The sequence below is a fragment of the Nothoprocta perdicaria genome, unplaced genomic scaffold, assembly GCF_003342845.1.
Source record: "Nothoprocta perdicaria isolate Ctin4 unplaced genomic scaffold, notPer1 scaffold_445, whole genome shotgun sequence".
In the NCBI taxonomy this organism is placed as follows: domain Eukaryota; kingdom Metazoa; phylum Chordata; class Aves; order Tinamiformes; family Tinamidae; genus Nothoprocta; species Nothoprocta perdicaria.
This window is the reverse complement of record NW_020455694.1, coordinates 23,106-38,037: the sequence shown is the minus strand read 5'-3', so window position 1 is coordinate 38,037 and position 14,932 is coordinate 23,106. Positions and strand designations below refer to the sequence as shown.

At 58.1% G+C, this 14,932-nt stretch overlaps 2 protein-coding genes and 1 long non-coding RNA gene across 3 annotated transcripts in view; 2 read left to right on the top strand and 1 right to left on the bottom strand.

The window, feature by feature from the left end:
- Nucleotides 1-7,207, bottom strand: part of CLDN23 (claudin 23) — an 8,299-nt gene extending 1,092 nt beyond the window's left edge. Inside the window, exons 1-3 of the mRNA XM_026046473.1 lie at nt 7,064-7,207; nt 5,458-5,545; nt 4,035-4,111 (exon numbers count right to left, since the gene is read on the bottom strand). Coding sequence (XP_025902258.1) covers nt 4,035-4,111; nt 5,458-5,545; nt 7,064-7,207 — 309 coding nt within the window. The remainder of the gene's footprint in view (nt 1-4,034; nt 4,112-5,457; nt 5,546-7,063) is intronic.
- A 2,547-nt stretch (nt 7,208-9,754) lies between these two features.
- On the top strand, nt 9,755-10,162 carry LOC112953448. Its single transcript, XR_003250579.1, has 2 exons — nt 9,755-9,883; nt 10,012-10,162. It is a non-coding gene; the product is annotated as an uncharacterized LOC112953448 (long non-coding RNA).
- Nucleotides 10,163-13,918: 3,756 nt separating this feature from the next.
- PRAG1 (PEAK1 related, kinase-activating pseudokinase 1) overlaps nt 13,919-14,932 on the top strand; it is a 13,801-nt gene continuing 12,787 nt past the window's right edge. The window contains exons 1-2 of the mRNA XM_026046472.1: nt 13,919-14,158; nt 14,780-14,930. Of these exons, the coding sequence (XP_025902257.1) occupies nt 13,919-14,158; nt 14,780-14,930 (391 nt within the window). The remainder of the gene's footprint in view (nt 14,159-14,779; nt 14,931-14,932) is intronic.

Sequence of the window (14,932 nt, the reverse complement as noted above, 5' to 3'; positions counted from 1 at the left end):
AACTTCATATTGATGCCCTTGATCACGTCTGGTCTACATTGATGCATTTGAACTTAAAACAAGCTCCTGCTCAACCCAATCAGCTTCAGTGGCGTTAACTTGGTGACAAGGATTAATTAAGATGAGGTGCTGGCAGCGCTCAGGGCTGGGGAGCTCCCCTGGGTCCGCGCCTGGCCCGAGGGACCTTCCCAGCCAGCGCTGCCTTCACTCCTCCCTCCTCATCCCAGCCAGCATCTCCATGCACTTTGGGATGTGACCAAGCTCAGCCCCTTCCCAGGCTGTGTTGGGAATCACCATGTGCAGCAGCTCAGCACGCAGTGGGAGAAGATCTGGGAATGTCCACAGAGAGAGATGGGAGCACACTGTGAGGTCCCTTTTGTGGGGTTTGCTGGCCTGAGAAGGCACCAGCCCTGGGCTTCTCCAAACGCCCCCGAATTCCTGCCAGGCATGCCRGGCCCAAAAGAGGGCAGCATCCTCCGCAGGTTAATGCAGCGGGATTCACACGAGCCGTGAAGCGTCTGCCTCCGTGGCTGTGGGGCCTCAGCTGCATCCAGTGCTGGGGGGACCGGCCGCTTTCCAGCATCTCTCCTGGATCCTCTGCCCCACAGCRGCTCCCCAAGAACCTCAGGAGCCTGTTGCAGGTCCCAAATCACTCGCACAGCCTAGTGAGGAACAGAGCCAGCAGTTGCAAGTTGAAGCCATGGAAAGGGGGATGGCTTTAGCCCTGTGCTAGATGCTGACCCTGTATCAGGACATCATCCATTGCTGCCCTTGGAGCAGCTGGATGCCATCCAGCAGCTGCACAGCCCTGCAAAGCCACCAGCGCCCCGGGACACCCCCACTAYGACAGCAGCAGACACCAAAACAACCCCAAACCACGACTTCTGCAGGAGGCTGGTTCTTCCTTTCCTCTCGGACGTGGGGTGCACATTGGATTGGGGGAGATGCTCTCCGCGGCGTGCGGAGGACACGCAGGGTTGCTAGCAGCACCGGGAGGGCRTTTCTGCTGCTGGCCCCGTGCCCGGGCTCCGCCTAACAGTGAGCAGATTAGGTGATCCCGGCCCCGTGCTGACTAAGCCCGGGAAGGAAGCGGGATTAGCAGAGCCGCTTCCCTGGGCCACCAAGCTGCGCCTTGCTTCCCTTTTACTTTTTAACGGGTGATTCCAAGCGGAGCACCGGCCCTTCCYGAGCCCTGGGGAAGCGCTTCCAGCCATCTGGGCTGGAAGATAACGCGGGGCTGGCCGGAGCTGCCTTCCTTCCCACGTTTCCCTGGCCTCTGGGTGGGCAGAGCTGCCTGACGCAGTGCTTCCTACTCCTCCAGGGCTGCGACTTGGCTTTTCCCAGGCTGGCGAAGCCGCCTCCTTAAGCAGGCGATGGGAACTTGATCCAGGCGTGCTCCAGTTGGCACACGGGCCGCTTTCTTCCCGTCCCACTTGGCWAAACGGAGCAGGAAGAGGCCTTGGCTGACGGGGAGCTAGGAAGGATCCGGGTCAGTCAGAGCACAGAGTCGATTCCCAAGGCGAGGGGACTGGACTCCTCCAATGGCATCTGCAGGGAAAAACATGACCATGGAGCCGTCCCCAACGCTGGCGGGACCAGCTGGGCTTTTCAGCCACGTCTGAGCAGATGTGGGGAGAACAGCCCCACTGCACCAGGGCAGCTCTGCCCCAATCTCCTCTGCAAGCCCAGCAGCATCTCCAGGCGGATGGGGCAGGTGGGCTCAGCTCATCTCTCCCGTTGAGCCCAACGCACTGGAGGGRCCCATCCTGCCATCCTCTTCCCCATGGGGCCCACGTCCTCCAGCGGCGGCAGGAGCTCCAGGCATCCTGTTTCCCTGCAGCTGGAATTCCTGTTTACATCCCGCTGACCCTGGCGCACRGCGCTCACTCCTGGGCGCATGTCCTTCACTCCCTCCATATATATATATTTATATATTTAGGGCAATTTGCCATGGCTTTGCAGAGGTTGGCAGCTCCTTGCCACCTGCTGTCTTTAGGAAGGACCAATCGTCTGGGAACACGAGCTGGGAACGCTTGGGGATGATGTTTTCCTCCAGCCTGAGTCTCTGGGTGGGACGTGTGACCATCTCTGGATTTCTCTGTCTGCTAACAGCAGAAATCTCTGCAGGCCAGGGGTAAAGCAGGCAGCTCAGTGAGCACGTGCCTGGTGGCCCAAGGTAGAGGCCTCCTTCTCCAAGCCTCTCTGCATCCCCCACCTTAGAGGGAAGTCTCCTTAGATGTCCACGATGAAGGACTTGTCAGCTCCCTATCACTGGGATGTGGAGCAGGAAATTTTTGGGGAGCACAAAGCAAGGGTTCCCCACCACCTTTTCCTTGTCCTGGACAGCGCATGGATGAATCCAGGACCCTCTCCGTGCTCTGCTGGTGGATCTCCCTCCAGCGCCATCACAACTCAAGGCCACAACCCACAGGAGCCCAGACTGCTCCCATTGCTCAAGGTTTGGCACCATGGCACCACACACACCCACCCAAACAGGGGACAGCATCACATGGTGCCTGCAGGGAGCTGTAAATGTCTCAGCAGTGCCGAGGCTCCTGCCCGGTTTGAGCAGCACGGCTGTGACTCACGAGAAACGTTCAAGCTCCATCGTGGGAACGATCTGCTGGAAGTGGTGTGAGATGCCCTGCAGGTATTCACTCATCTGTTCAGCTCCCTCGCTTCCAATCTGCTGCACTTGAGCTTGGCAGGTTGTCTGCTGCTTCCTCCGAGTTGGGAGGATGACATAAAAAGCGATTTTTTTTCCCCCAGCTGTTTCTATTGGTGTTCAACCTGGTCCTCCAGCCCTGGTGGTTTGGAGTCCTGGAGTGGTTTGGAGCTCCTGTGCTAGCTTTTGGAGATGCCCAACACGCTGCCCAATTCACCACTCCTTTTCAGACATGGAAAAGACAGTGGTTAGACCTATGTCTGGCTTTGGCAGTCACAGTCTGTCCAGCTCCTGGGCCGGGGAGCTTGGAAGCCAAAGGCAATGCTGGCACATGTGGGCGCTGAGCTTGTTGCAACCTGCGAGGCAGAAGCAGCCCTCGGTGTTGGGGTTCATCCACTTACTGCAAACGTGACTCACCTGCACGTACTTTGCTCTCTGCTTGGGCAAAAGGTCTAAATGCAAAGCTCAGATGACTTGCAACTGCGGCTTGGAGCATTTCCTGGGAGCCTGGGCAGGTCTCCATGGGTCCCATCTCTGGATCTATGAGAAAGGAGCAGCTTAAACATTTCCTCAGGGGAAACCTCTGGGAGAGGGACAGCTTCGCCCCATGCCCACCCTGGTGGGTGAGAAGCAGCTAGTCCAGGGGAGTTTCATTCTGAGGTTGGATGATATCAGCACATGGGTGGGAGGGGACCACTGTCTCGGCCATAGGATCTCCTATGAGACCCTGGAGGCCCCATCCAGCCAGTGGGGCTACACAAGGCATCCCTAAGAAGCAGCTGCTTCACATGCAACCATCAAAAGAAGTTCTCAAGCATGTCACGCCTGGTGGTGCGCTCTCCTGGATAAGAGCGATAAACTACCCACGCCAGTCAGTGCTTTGTCACCAAGGAAGCAGGAAAAGTGCCAAGCATGCTGGAAGAGCAGGCGGGATGAGGTTTCTGTGGGAAGACAAATCCCAGCAACACCACTGCTGAGCATCTGCAATGGCTTCTGGAGCTACCATGGGGGTCAAAGCCCTGGGAAGGGCTTGGCAGTGGTTGAAGACCAAGAAGTCCTGCTGGACTTTCCATACTACCCTCGAGGTGCCTCTGGATTAACCCTTTGTGCAGGTAGATTTTCTAGGCCCCGACGTACAGATCCGTATCTCTCCTTTAACCCTTGCGGGCAGTCCGTGATGCTCTGCCAGCTCCCTGGTTCCACTCCAGCCCTGCAGCGGTTCTTGGAGAGCCGGAGAACCSGAGGCGGCTCCTCCGCTGGCAGCGGGTGCTGCTATCTCGCACGCCCTTCACCCAGTGAAAAGTTCGTGAACCTCTTCTTTCTTTCGCAATCCTGGCCTCTTTCCCAAGCCTCTCTGTTCATCATCACGGCTAAGCACCAGGGCAAGGGCTTGGCCAGCAATAGGCAGCTGTAGGTGCCTGGGACTGCAGAGTCTCTGCTGGTTATCTGGTTATCTCAGTGGTTTGGGGAGGGCAATGGAGCCCTTTGGGCGAGTGACTCATCCCTCTGTGGAGGCTAAACACATAAAAGGCATCAAAGAGCCTTCRGTTGCTTCCACCGCCTCCCTCAAATGAGGGATAATGGTGGTATCACAGAATGGTTGAGGTTGTAAGGGACCTCTAGAGATCATCTAGTCCAACCTTCCCGCTCAAGTGGGGACACCCAGAGCACGGGGCACAAGGTAGCAGGCAGGTAGATTTGAAGAYCTCCAGAGAAGGAGACTCCACAACCTCCCTGGGCAGCCTGTTCCACTGCTCTGTCACCCTCACAGTGAAGAAGTTGCTCCTCACCTGGAGATGGAACTGCCTGTRTTTCAGCTTATGCCCATTTACCCTTGCCCTCCCACTGGCCACCACTGAGAAGAGCTTGGCCCCTTCCTCCCTCCATTCCCCCTTCATGAACTTATCGTGTTAATCATATCCCCTCTCAGCCTTCTCTTCTCCAAGCTGAAGAGGCCCAACTCCCACAGTCTCTCTTCATACGAGAGATGTTCCATTCCCTTAATCATCCTGGTTGCCCTCCTCTGGACCCTCTCCAGAAGCTCCACGTCCCTCCTATACTGGGGAGTCCAGAACTGAACACAGTGCTCCAGGTGCGGCCTCACCAGAGCTGAGTAGAGGGGCAGAATCACCTCCCTTGACCTGCTGGCAACRCTCCTCCTGATGCAGGCCAGGATSCCATTGGCCTTCTTGGCCACGAGGGCACACTGCTCACTCATGGTTAACTTRGTGTCAACCAGGACTCCCAGGTCCCTCTCTGTGGAGCTGCTCTCCAGCAGGTCAACCCCTAATCTGTCCTGGTGCCTGGGGTTATTCCTGCCCAGGTGCAGGACCCTGCACTTGTCCTTATTGAACCTCATGARGTTCCTCTCTGCCCAACTCTCCAGCCTGTCCAGGTCCCTCTGGATGGCAGCACAGCCCTCCGGAKTGTCGGCCACTCCACCCAGCTTGGTGTCATCYGCAAACTTGCTCAGGGTGCAYTCCGTGCCCTYRTCCAGGTCATTGATGAACAAATTGGACAGCACTGGGCCCAGGACTGACCCCTGGGGGACACCAACTGGACTCAGCCCCATTTATCACCACCTTCTGGGCTCTACCATCCAGCCAGTTCTTGACCCACCTTACTGTGCACTTGYCCAGACCACTSTCTCAGAGCTTCTGCATGAGGATATCATGAAACAGTTTCAAAAGCCTTGCTGAAGTCGAGGTAGACAACATCYACAGCTCTCCCCTCCTCCAGCCAGCCAGTCATCCCATYGTAGAAGGCTATAAGGTTCATCAGACATGACTTACCCTTGGCAATTCCATGCTGACTACTCCCGATCACCCCGTTCTCCTTCATATGCCTGGAGATGCTCTCTAGGATGAGCTGCTCCACCACCTTACCAGGGACAGAGGTGAGGCTGACCAGCCTGTATTTGCCCAGCTCCTCCTCTTGCCTTTTTATATCTCTCTCACCTGTGCCCTGCATTTAGTGGGCATCACCTGCCCTTTCCTCCAGCTGCCCCTCATGTCCATCATTGTCTTTTTAATGTAGCAGYTATCCTGCTGCCAGGCAATCACTAGCAAGGCAGACACTTGGCAAGCAGTAAAGAGCTGGACAAATCAGTCCAAGGCCACCTGAAAGGAGCTGAGCTTTGCCAATCCCCACATCCTCCCTCTGCTCTTCCCTTTTTCTCACTCCTGTTTGCAAAGTCCCCTTTGAAGGAACGTCTCCTGCAGTGCTGAGAGCATGGGGCTRCAGGAGCACACGTTGCTCTGGGGATGCAGCAACCCAGAATGTGGCACTGAGCATGACGCTGATTTTCCAGGATGTTCCCTGAAGACCTTGGGAGGTGGTGGTGGTGGCAGCGAACATCTTGGCCCCTGAATGAACATTTGCATGTCTTTGCTAACTGCTGCTGAAACTCTTCCCCCACCCCTGACTCAACCAGACATACCTTTGTTTTCGCATGCCAGCAGTGCCTCAGGAGCTGGGCACTTATCAGAAGGCAGTGAGTCACCCCAAACATCTGCTGAACTCATTCTGCAGGAGCTCCTGCAACTCGGAGCCCGGATTCCAGCTCTTAGCACGTGCCCATGGTGGCCCTGCTTGTTTTTAAAGACATTGATGGGATTCTTTTTTTTTTTTTTTTCTTTAATGGTGGAGGTCCCCTTTTGGTTCTCAGCTTGCCCAAGATGTTGCTCCATGGTCTGCATCTAGGGCTTGTGTGCATGGGAGATGGGGAGGTAATACCTGCAACCTGAGAGCCTTGCCAGCATGGAAGCAGCCCCGGGATCTTTAGGGGAGCTGTTTCTAGACTTCTTTTTCAACCACAGAAAATGCTCCACCTTCTGCTTTCTGCAAGGAAAACCTTACTGGGAAGAAACATGTGCTGGCATGATTTGTACTCATGTCTCGAGGTGTTTGGGGACGTGTTTCCTCATTCAGTGTTGAGCATGGAGCTGGGCAGCACCGTGACCAAAACACATAAATGGTGACAAGACGTGCTAGAGGTCAAATTAATCTCTGTGGCATTAAGTCTTTATTATTATTATTATTATTATTATTATTATTATTATTACTGTTGTTATGGAGGTGATCTTGGTGGATCTTGGCCAACAGACCTCTGCACCTTGCCCAACACTGGGTTTCACCGGGTTTCACTCACATCCCCAGCCCAGCGCGGTGCCGGCAACAAGGGGAGACCTTGCAGAAGGACACGCAGCTTGAGGAGAGCTGTGGCTGCAAAACCCAGCAGGATCCGGTGCCGACCTGCGAGGCGACATTCCTGCTCTTCTGCTGCCTTGGCAAGAGTCCCTTCCAGGCTGCTCTGTGAGCAATGACCCCAAGATGAAATAGCAGGGAAAGGGGAACTGGGCTTGTGAGGATCTTGACTCTTCTTTTAGTAAAAGGCACCCTCTGCACCAGAAAGCCTGTAGATGTTACAGACTGTAAGTCCCGTGWGGCTTTTGGGAGGTGCAGCTTCTGGCCAGATTTGGCTAAAAACATCCAGCCGCTCTGCTGGGTCACCTCATTTGCTTCACGGTTCTCCAGCAGCATGGACCGGCTCTGCAGGGCTGGGTCCAAGGTGCAAGGAGGTCCCTGATGCGARGAACCAGAGCTGCAGAAGATGACTCTCAAATTCGGAAGCAGGTTGCTCAGGAAAGGCTGACGTTGCCCTGCAGGCACACGGATGCTCCCGGGCGTGCCTGCCTAGGGAAAAGGCATGCACCTCAGCTCGGTGCCTTGGGCTGTGTTCTTAGAAGACATCAGCTGCATTGAGCTGCCTCCAGCCTCCTCCGAGTCCTCTGGACTTTGGGGAGCGAGGGGCCCTGAATAAGCAATAGGCCAACGTGGCTGCTAGTAAGGGTAAAAAGAAATAAAGTCTACGTTTTGTTGTTGTTGTTTGTTTGCCTGCTTGTTTTCAGTGAAACTTGACGTTGAACGTTGCCCTGGGAATGGCAACACTCTCTTCCAGAGCGGTCAGCACCAGGTTGGTCCCTCTGCGTGSAGTGAAGGCCATGGCTCCCGTCCTCCACGGCCTCCTCCGTGCCTCCGGGCACGTCCCGGCTGCCGGGAGCCCCTGTGTCTCTCAGGGAGCCTTTTCCCACCTTGSTGGGGGCTGGATCCTGCCCCACGGGCTGGCAGTGCTCACCGAGGGGGGGATATCTCGGTGGGGAAGAGGGGGAGGCAGTGCGGTTTACTTTCCAGCTTCCCAGAGAGGCATTCCTGCCTTTCAAAGTCCTACCTGCGGGGGCCCAGGAGGCAAATTCCTCTCTGCGGGTTGCATAATTTGCTGAGAAAAAATCCTGCCATAGCCTGGGGTGGGACGGGGGGGTGTTACCTGCCCTACCCCCCTCTTAGCAGCCCTGTCCTCCCTTGCCCGACGGTGCGGGACACGCGGGGGTGGCAGCCTGCACCTTCCCGAAGCCCTGGGAACGCGAGGCTCGGCTCCTCGCTGCGCCCCTCGGGCTTCCTAAGCTGGGTTTAAGTTTAAGGGCTGGAGCCTCCTCGGGCGTGAGGCCCCCGTGGGAGAGGCCCGAGGAGCGGCGTGGGATGCTGTGGAGCRGCGCGTCCCCTTGAGCGGCGCCCTCTCCGCTGCCCATGCCCCTTCGGGCCGCTCGTCAGCTCCCAGCCCGCTCCCGGGGACGCTGTTTTCCGCCTCCCTCCTGTTTACCCTCCCGAGTCCTTGGGAGCTATCGGCGCCTCCCTCCTGTTTGGGTTAAGCGAGGGCTCGCCGCGCTTTCCTGCTCCCCCTATCAGGGCGCGCATCCTTGGGCTTGGGCAACGCTCCCTGCCCACCTCCCGGGGCCAACAGCCCGAATAAACGGGGGGCAGAAAGCCCGTTGTTGTGTTTTTAACCCCTCTGCGCTCATAAAAAAAGCTGCATTTGGGGGTTATTTATGGGTGCGATGCCCCGTCGCCGCCGCCTCCGGGAGGCCGCGAGGCGGGCGGGCGGCAAGTCCTTTCTTGACGCGCGTGTAATTAAATTAAAAGGAGGGTGTGGGGGGAAGATGAAGGGAGCCAGCGCCTCCGTGGGCCCTGGATGCGGCTGCAGCCGCCTCTGCAGCACAACCGCTCCGAGGGCTGGCTCGACCAGGCGTCAAGCGCCCGGTTCATCCTTGGGGTGTCTGCTTGGGAACGGGGGGCCAGGACGACTCCGCGCAGCTGCTGCTGCTCCCTCCGGGTTCGTCCCCGCTTTGCCAGTCCCGCAGGCTCCTGGGGGCTCCCTCGGATGTGTTTTCTGGAGAGGCAGYGTTGTTTCGCATGGGGGTGCATGATTCAGCCTCTTGGTTTGCCCGGGAAGTCCATTGCATCCCCTGAGCTTTGTTTGGAAGGGGCCGTCCGGAGCCAGAGCCGTCGCTCTCCCATGAGACTCCCTGAGCGGTGCCCCCTGGATGCCACCGGGACGGGAGCCAAGGCACTGGCTCCAAGTGGAGCGGGAAGCACCGTCCTGAAGGCTCCTTGCACGTGGTGGTGGGGACAAGAGCAGCCAGACCTGGCATCGGCTCCCATCCAGACACCCCACTCCATCCCTGCTACCTCTTTGCTCTAGACCCCGCTGCGGTGCTGGGGTGACACCATCATCTTCCTCTCTCCTTTGGCTAGCATGCGCCAAGCCGACGGCTCTACATTTCCACCCCAACACTCCCAGGACAAGCACGGATTTCGTTCTCCTGCACCGGGAGCACGCGGTTCCGGAGGGGAGGCCAGGTCTACCTGACTGCCACCCTTGCTGCCCCAGCCCTCCCCTTCACCCTGCGCTGCYGCCCGGCGCCCGCTCACACCGCCAGCGAAGAGCCCTGCTCTGCCTCCGCCACAAACACTGTCCTTGCAAAGAAAAAAGAGAGAAAAAAAAGCCAGCTCCAGGCTTTTCACTTGAAGAGAAAGAGAGAGGAGAATAGACTTGAAAGCAAATTCTTGTGTTTTCTTTTTTTTTTTTTCTTCTCTTTCACTCTGGGCAACAGCTTTTCCCACGCTCCGCTGGAAGGAGCGCAGGAGCCAGCCCTCCCCGGCGCCCGCGCGCTGCGAGGGACAGCGAGGGACGGGCCRGTCCCGCTGGGAGCCGCGGGATGCAGCGGGTCCCGCCGGCTGCTCCTGCGCCCGTGGCCTTGCCGGGTGCCTCCCGGCTGCGTCTTCCCGAGGCTCCGCTCGGAGCACCCAACGGGCGGCGCTTTGCAAGGACGTTCTGGAGGAAGCGCCTGGAGGCTGCAGCGCTACCCGCTGATGGTCCTGGTAAGAAACGGGGCTCCCCACCTGCCCTGGCCTTGGGCTTGGTCTGGGCAGCAAGGCCATGTGGGGAGGAGGGTGGGCGGGTTTTATTTTACTCCTTCTTACTGCTTTTCTGTGTTGCTGTTTTGGAGGGATCTTCTCTTAGCAATGCCACYGCCGCCACCTGCTCTGCCACCCATGAGGATTGTGTGGCGCGAGAAGATGACRTTGCCCCTGGCCGGGGATGTGTGGACGTAGACCTCTTGCTCCTGCGAGAGGTCTCACCTTGCAGGAGCTTGCAGGTCTCACCTTCCTTGTACTGCTCCCTGGGATCTGCTCCCCACAGTGTGTGTTGTGGGTGCCAACAGGCGCCAGCACCGAGGCCACCACGGCCAGGGCTGGACGGGTGGCTCAGGAGAGGAAACGCAGGCTCCACAATCCCACAAGGGCAGACAGCTCCCTGTCCCCACAGGGACCTCCTGCAGGCATCAGGCTTCGAGTCTCCAGACGTTATCTCGATCGTGTCACCTCTCCGGGGGGGACGGCAGCAGCCCGGCCACCGCTCCGGGCCGGCATGTCCTCCTTGGAGCCGCTGTGAGGAAGAGACGGGATGATGCCACGTGGCTTCCTGCATTCGGGCAGAGCCCCTTCAGTGCCACGCTCTTGTGCCGGTGCTTTTGCAGCCCGTTCTCCCACCCGGCGGGGAGCGGAGGCCAGAGCAGCTGCGGGCGTCCCCAGCRCCGGCGCACAAAGCCCACTTGTTGCCCGCGCTGTCCTACGTCCCCGCGCCCCCCTTCCCGCCGCTGCCCGCTCCAGCCACCGCCGCTCCATCCTGCAAGCACGGGACGAGCATCCGTCAAAAGCGCCATTATCCCGCGGCTTCTGAGCGGCCACTGTTGCTCTCGGGCGCGGGGGGCCCAGCTGCCCCCTTGGGCACCGTGCCCCACGCTGGGAAGGAGCAGTGCCTGGCGCTGAGGAGGGGCTGCACCCTCCGGCCCCCTGGCCCGCTCACGCAAGGGCGGACAGGTCCCCATCCCTACAGGGACCTCCTGTCCAAAGGGATCTCCTGTAGGGATCGGGCTTTGGGTCTCCACGTGTTAGCAAGGAGGTAGCTCCAGCGCCAGGTTGTTTGGAGACCACCTTAATCTTGGAGGCCTTGTGTCCATCCTTTTACCCCACGCTTCCCCTTTCTTTGAGTTGCTGGGACCTGCTGGGTGGGACTTAAATGGCCTTAATGATAATTTAAATGATGCAACAAATGAGGAGCTACCTGGTAGCCAAGTGAGCTCGCAACTCACCCAAGGGGCTAAAAGATCCCTCTTGATCCAAGGCTTGAACCTTTCTTGAACCTTGTCTGGTTGGTGAGAATAGGAGGTCGTGCTATTTCCCACTCAAATCTCTAGCCAAAAAAGAAAAAAAGAACGGTTTTACTAGAAAAAAAATGCTTTTTTTTTTTTTTCTTTATTCTGAATCCCAACGCCTTTGGCCTGGGAAAGACCTTTCCACCTGGAACGACTGAAGGCTGCGATGGGAGATGCCCAAGAAGTCCCCGCTCCAGTGTTGGCGCTGGGCAGTGCAGAGCGCACGGCCCTGGGGACCGACCTCTGCGGCCGCGGTGCCAACCGGCTCCCTCCATTCCCGCATTCCCACATTCCGAGGCAGGGGAAATGCCGGGGAAATGCAGGGAAATTCTGGGGTGATGGTGGTTTCCCCCTCCACAAGCCCCCCTGGGTTGCTCTGGGAGTGCGTGACACCAAATGCCCAAAAAAAAAAAAAAGTAATAAAATAATAATAATGAAAAAAAAGAAAGAAAGAAAAAAAAAGGAAAGAAAGAAAGGAAAAGGGAAGCAGAAGAGCAAACAAAAAGCACGCAGCAAGGCGGCCGTGGGCGAGCAGGCGCCCGCACGCTCCTCGGGCGGGGAGCGAGGTGAGCCAATTTCGCCGCGTTTCTCCCCATTTCGGCGGGGCGCGGGGCGCGGCTTCTCGCCGGGTCTGGGGGAAGCAGCGCGGGGGAGGCGCCGGGGGGCGGGGGGTGGGGGTGTGGGGTCTGCAAATCGAAAGGAAAGAAAGAAAGAGCGAAAAAAATCCGCCTCCCCCACGCCGGAGCCTGCCGGCTGCCAAGAGGCGGGTTTTTATTAAAAAATAAATAAATAAAAAAGCTGAATTTCTTTTTTTTTTTTTTCCTTCGCTTTGTTTTGCGGGGCGGGTCGGGGGGCCGGTCCGGGGCGGGTCGGGGCGGCCGCTCGCCCCCAGCCCGCGCGGGGCCCCCGCTCGCCACTCGCCCGGCGGCGGCACGAGGAGGAGGAGGAGGAGGAGGAGGAAGCGGCACCGGCACCGGCACCGGCACCGCAGCACGGTCCCGGTGAGCGGCACCGCGGCGGGAGGGAGGGACAAAGCCGGGCCCGCTGCCACCGAGCACATGGCCCCAAACTTTCCCCGGCCCCGAGGGGATGCCCGGATGCCTCGCTCATTTTCTTTCCTTTATTCCCCCCCCCCCCTTTTTTTTTTTTTTTTTTTTCCCCTCTATTTATTTATTCTTTCTTTTCTCCCCCGCTGGGGCATCCTCACGCCGCCCCTTGCATCGGAGGTGGCAATGTATAGACTCCATACATCGGCCAAGGAGGGGTGGCCGCTCTGCTTGCCGGCCAAGCGTCACCTGCGGGGAGGTCTGGCGCCCGGGAAAGCTGCGAGGAGGGAAACCCCAGGCTGGGGAGGAAAAAGAAATAAAAAGATGCTGACAGCGCTGATCGTGAAATCAAAAAATGAAGATTTGATTTTTTTTTTTTTTTTCCTCCTGGCTCTGCTCCCTGCTCCCCTCCCTTTGATTTGCCTCTTTGCTGGGTCTTGTTGGGATTCACATCAAACTGCGGCTGAGCCGCCGGCAGGGCGAACTTCCCAGCTTTCATCCTGGCATGAAGGCTCCCCGTGCCATAATGCTTTTTGTTTGTTGCTTTGTATTTTTATTTATTTTTTATTTTCCGGTCAGGTCGGTAGATTAATGACGGGACGTGCAGATCATCCCTGCTGGCAAAGCGGATGGTCCGGGTCCGAGAGCAGTCCGGTTAAGGACCACACGCTCACAACTATAAGAATACTCTATATTTTTAAAAAGCCTGCTTCCCTGCAAACAATCATCTTGACRAAGTACTGGTGTACGTCCGAGAGTGCGTTGCTCCCCTTCGGTTGATCCGCAATTCTCCTGTGGAATCCGTGGGAAATGCCTTTCCAAAAGGTCCCGCCTTTCCAAAAGGTCCCAGGGGTGACGTTTGAGGTCAGCCCGTGAGTTCGCTTTGCGACGGTGACGGCTGGCGGGGGACAGGAGGACCTCAAGGAGGTCACCCCCCTTCAGAAGGACCCCTTGGAGGGAACCGTGTGCCGAAGTTCTCCCGCTCCAGCTGCACTGGCCTTCCCAAACCCGCCAAGCTTTTTTTTGCAGGGCTCCAAAGCATCTCCAAGGCTGCCAGCTCGGRGGAGCTCCGGCTGAGCACGTCGGGCTGGGGGTGGCATGGACAGGAATGCAGGAATGTCTTGTTCCTGGGGCATTTCCTTCTGGAGCAGGGCGACGGGAAGGGATCCGGGCCTGCACGCGACCCAAGAGCCCAACACTCTGGCTCCTGGCAGACAATGCAGCGTTTCAGGGAGCTGATGCCAGGGGCATTTTCTTGGGAGGAGCCGTTTCCAAGAGCTCTTTCCCGTCACCCTTTGTCCAAACCTTGCATGAGGCTGGATGTAGCCGGGAATTAAAGGGCGCAGGGAATTAAGTCACCTAGGAATGACGCTCACTTGATGCCTTCTTGGCTACCGATTCAGGCTTAGAAGCTGAGGCTTTTTGAGTGATTCTTAAGGCTTTAGTGAAGCTGTGGCAGAAAAACGTAATAAAACCCTTTTTATATGAGAAATCTCCCCGTTTTTGCCTGCAGCGGAATTAACCGGCGCGTCGGTGCTTTCCCAGGTGAGGAGGCCGCCTGCAGGGCCGTCATCCCCAGGGCCGTCTCCTGCAGGATGAGCAGCGGCGGGCGGCGCCGAGGCCTCTCAGCCTGAGGCGGGAGGGCTTCGAAGATGTCCGCGTGCAGCGACTTCGTGGAGCACGTGTGGAAGCCCGGCTCCTGCAAGAACTGCTTCAACGCCAAGAGCTCGCACCGGGCGCACGCGCATGGGCCCCCGGGCGCCGCGCCGGACGACGACGGCGTAGCCGCCGCCGCCGCCGCCTTCTCCAAGCCGACCATCGCCGTGAGGCCGACCATGATGAGCGCGGATGTCTCGGACACGTGGGCGGACGTGACCGCGGACCTGGCGCAGGTAATCATTAAGCCAGGGAGCGGCGGCGGCTGGGAGCACCGGGCATGTGTGCCGGGCATGTTGCCTTCCTGCTGCTTGGCCTCCTGGTCTTGTCTCGGGTGGTCTTGTCTCGGGTGGCTTCCGAAGGCGGCGCTGGTTGAATGGGGGGGTGTCCGTGGGGCACCCGAGGCCCGGAAGGCTGGGAGCTGGGTGCAATGGGCTTCCTTGCTCTGCCAYTAGCAGAGATATGGAGCTGGGACAGTGTCTGCAAGATACATGGCTTTAGAAAACATTTAGAAATACACCAATGTGTGCATTTTGGTATGTGTAGCTTCACGGACTAATGAGATAATACAGTTAGGTGTCATGCTGTTGGTCCCCAAAATTCATCAAGAGAYGCAAATCCCTCATACCTGCTCTTGTAGAGCCTCAGCTTAGGCCCTTAATAATACTTTTCGTATGTCAAAAAGTTCCTCCTGCACCTGTAGTGTACTCACATATTTATTCTCTTTATTCACACCAAAGCGTTATATAAATAGATACAGGGTGGGAACACACAGGGSGGCACGAGGACAGTTCGCGTGGATCCCGCGCTTCGCCCCTCTGCTTTCCTGCATGTCCTGACGGCCTCGTCCCACGCAGGTCGGCTGGGTCTCGGGCAAGCACCTCCTGCTGAAGGCGGGCGACGTGCAGCGGATCCGCCTGGACGGCTCCGGGAGAGCCGGCGCCCGCCGCCCGCCCCGCTGCCCGCCGGGCTGCTCCCTCGCGGGCCCGCGCAGCCCGGCGCTGGCGGGC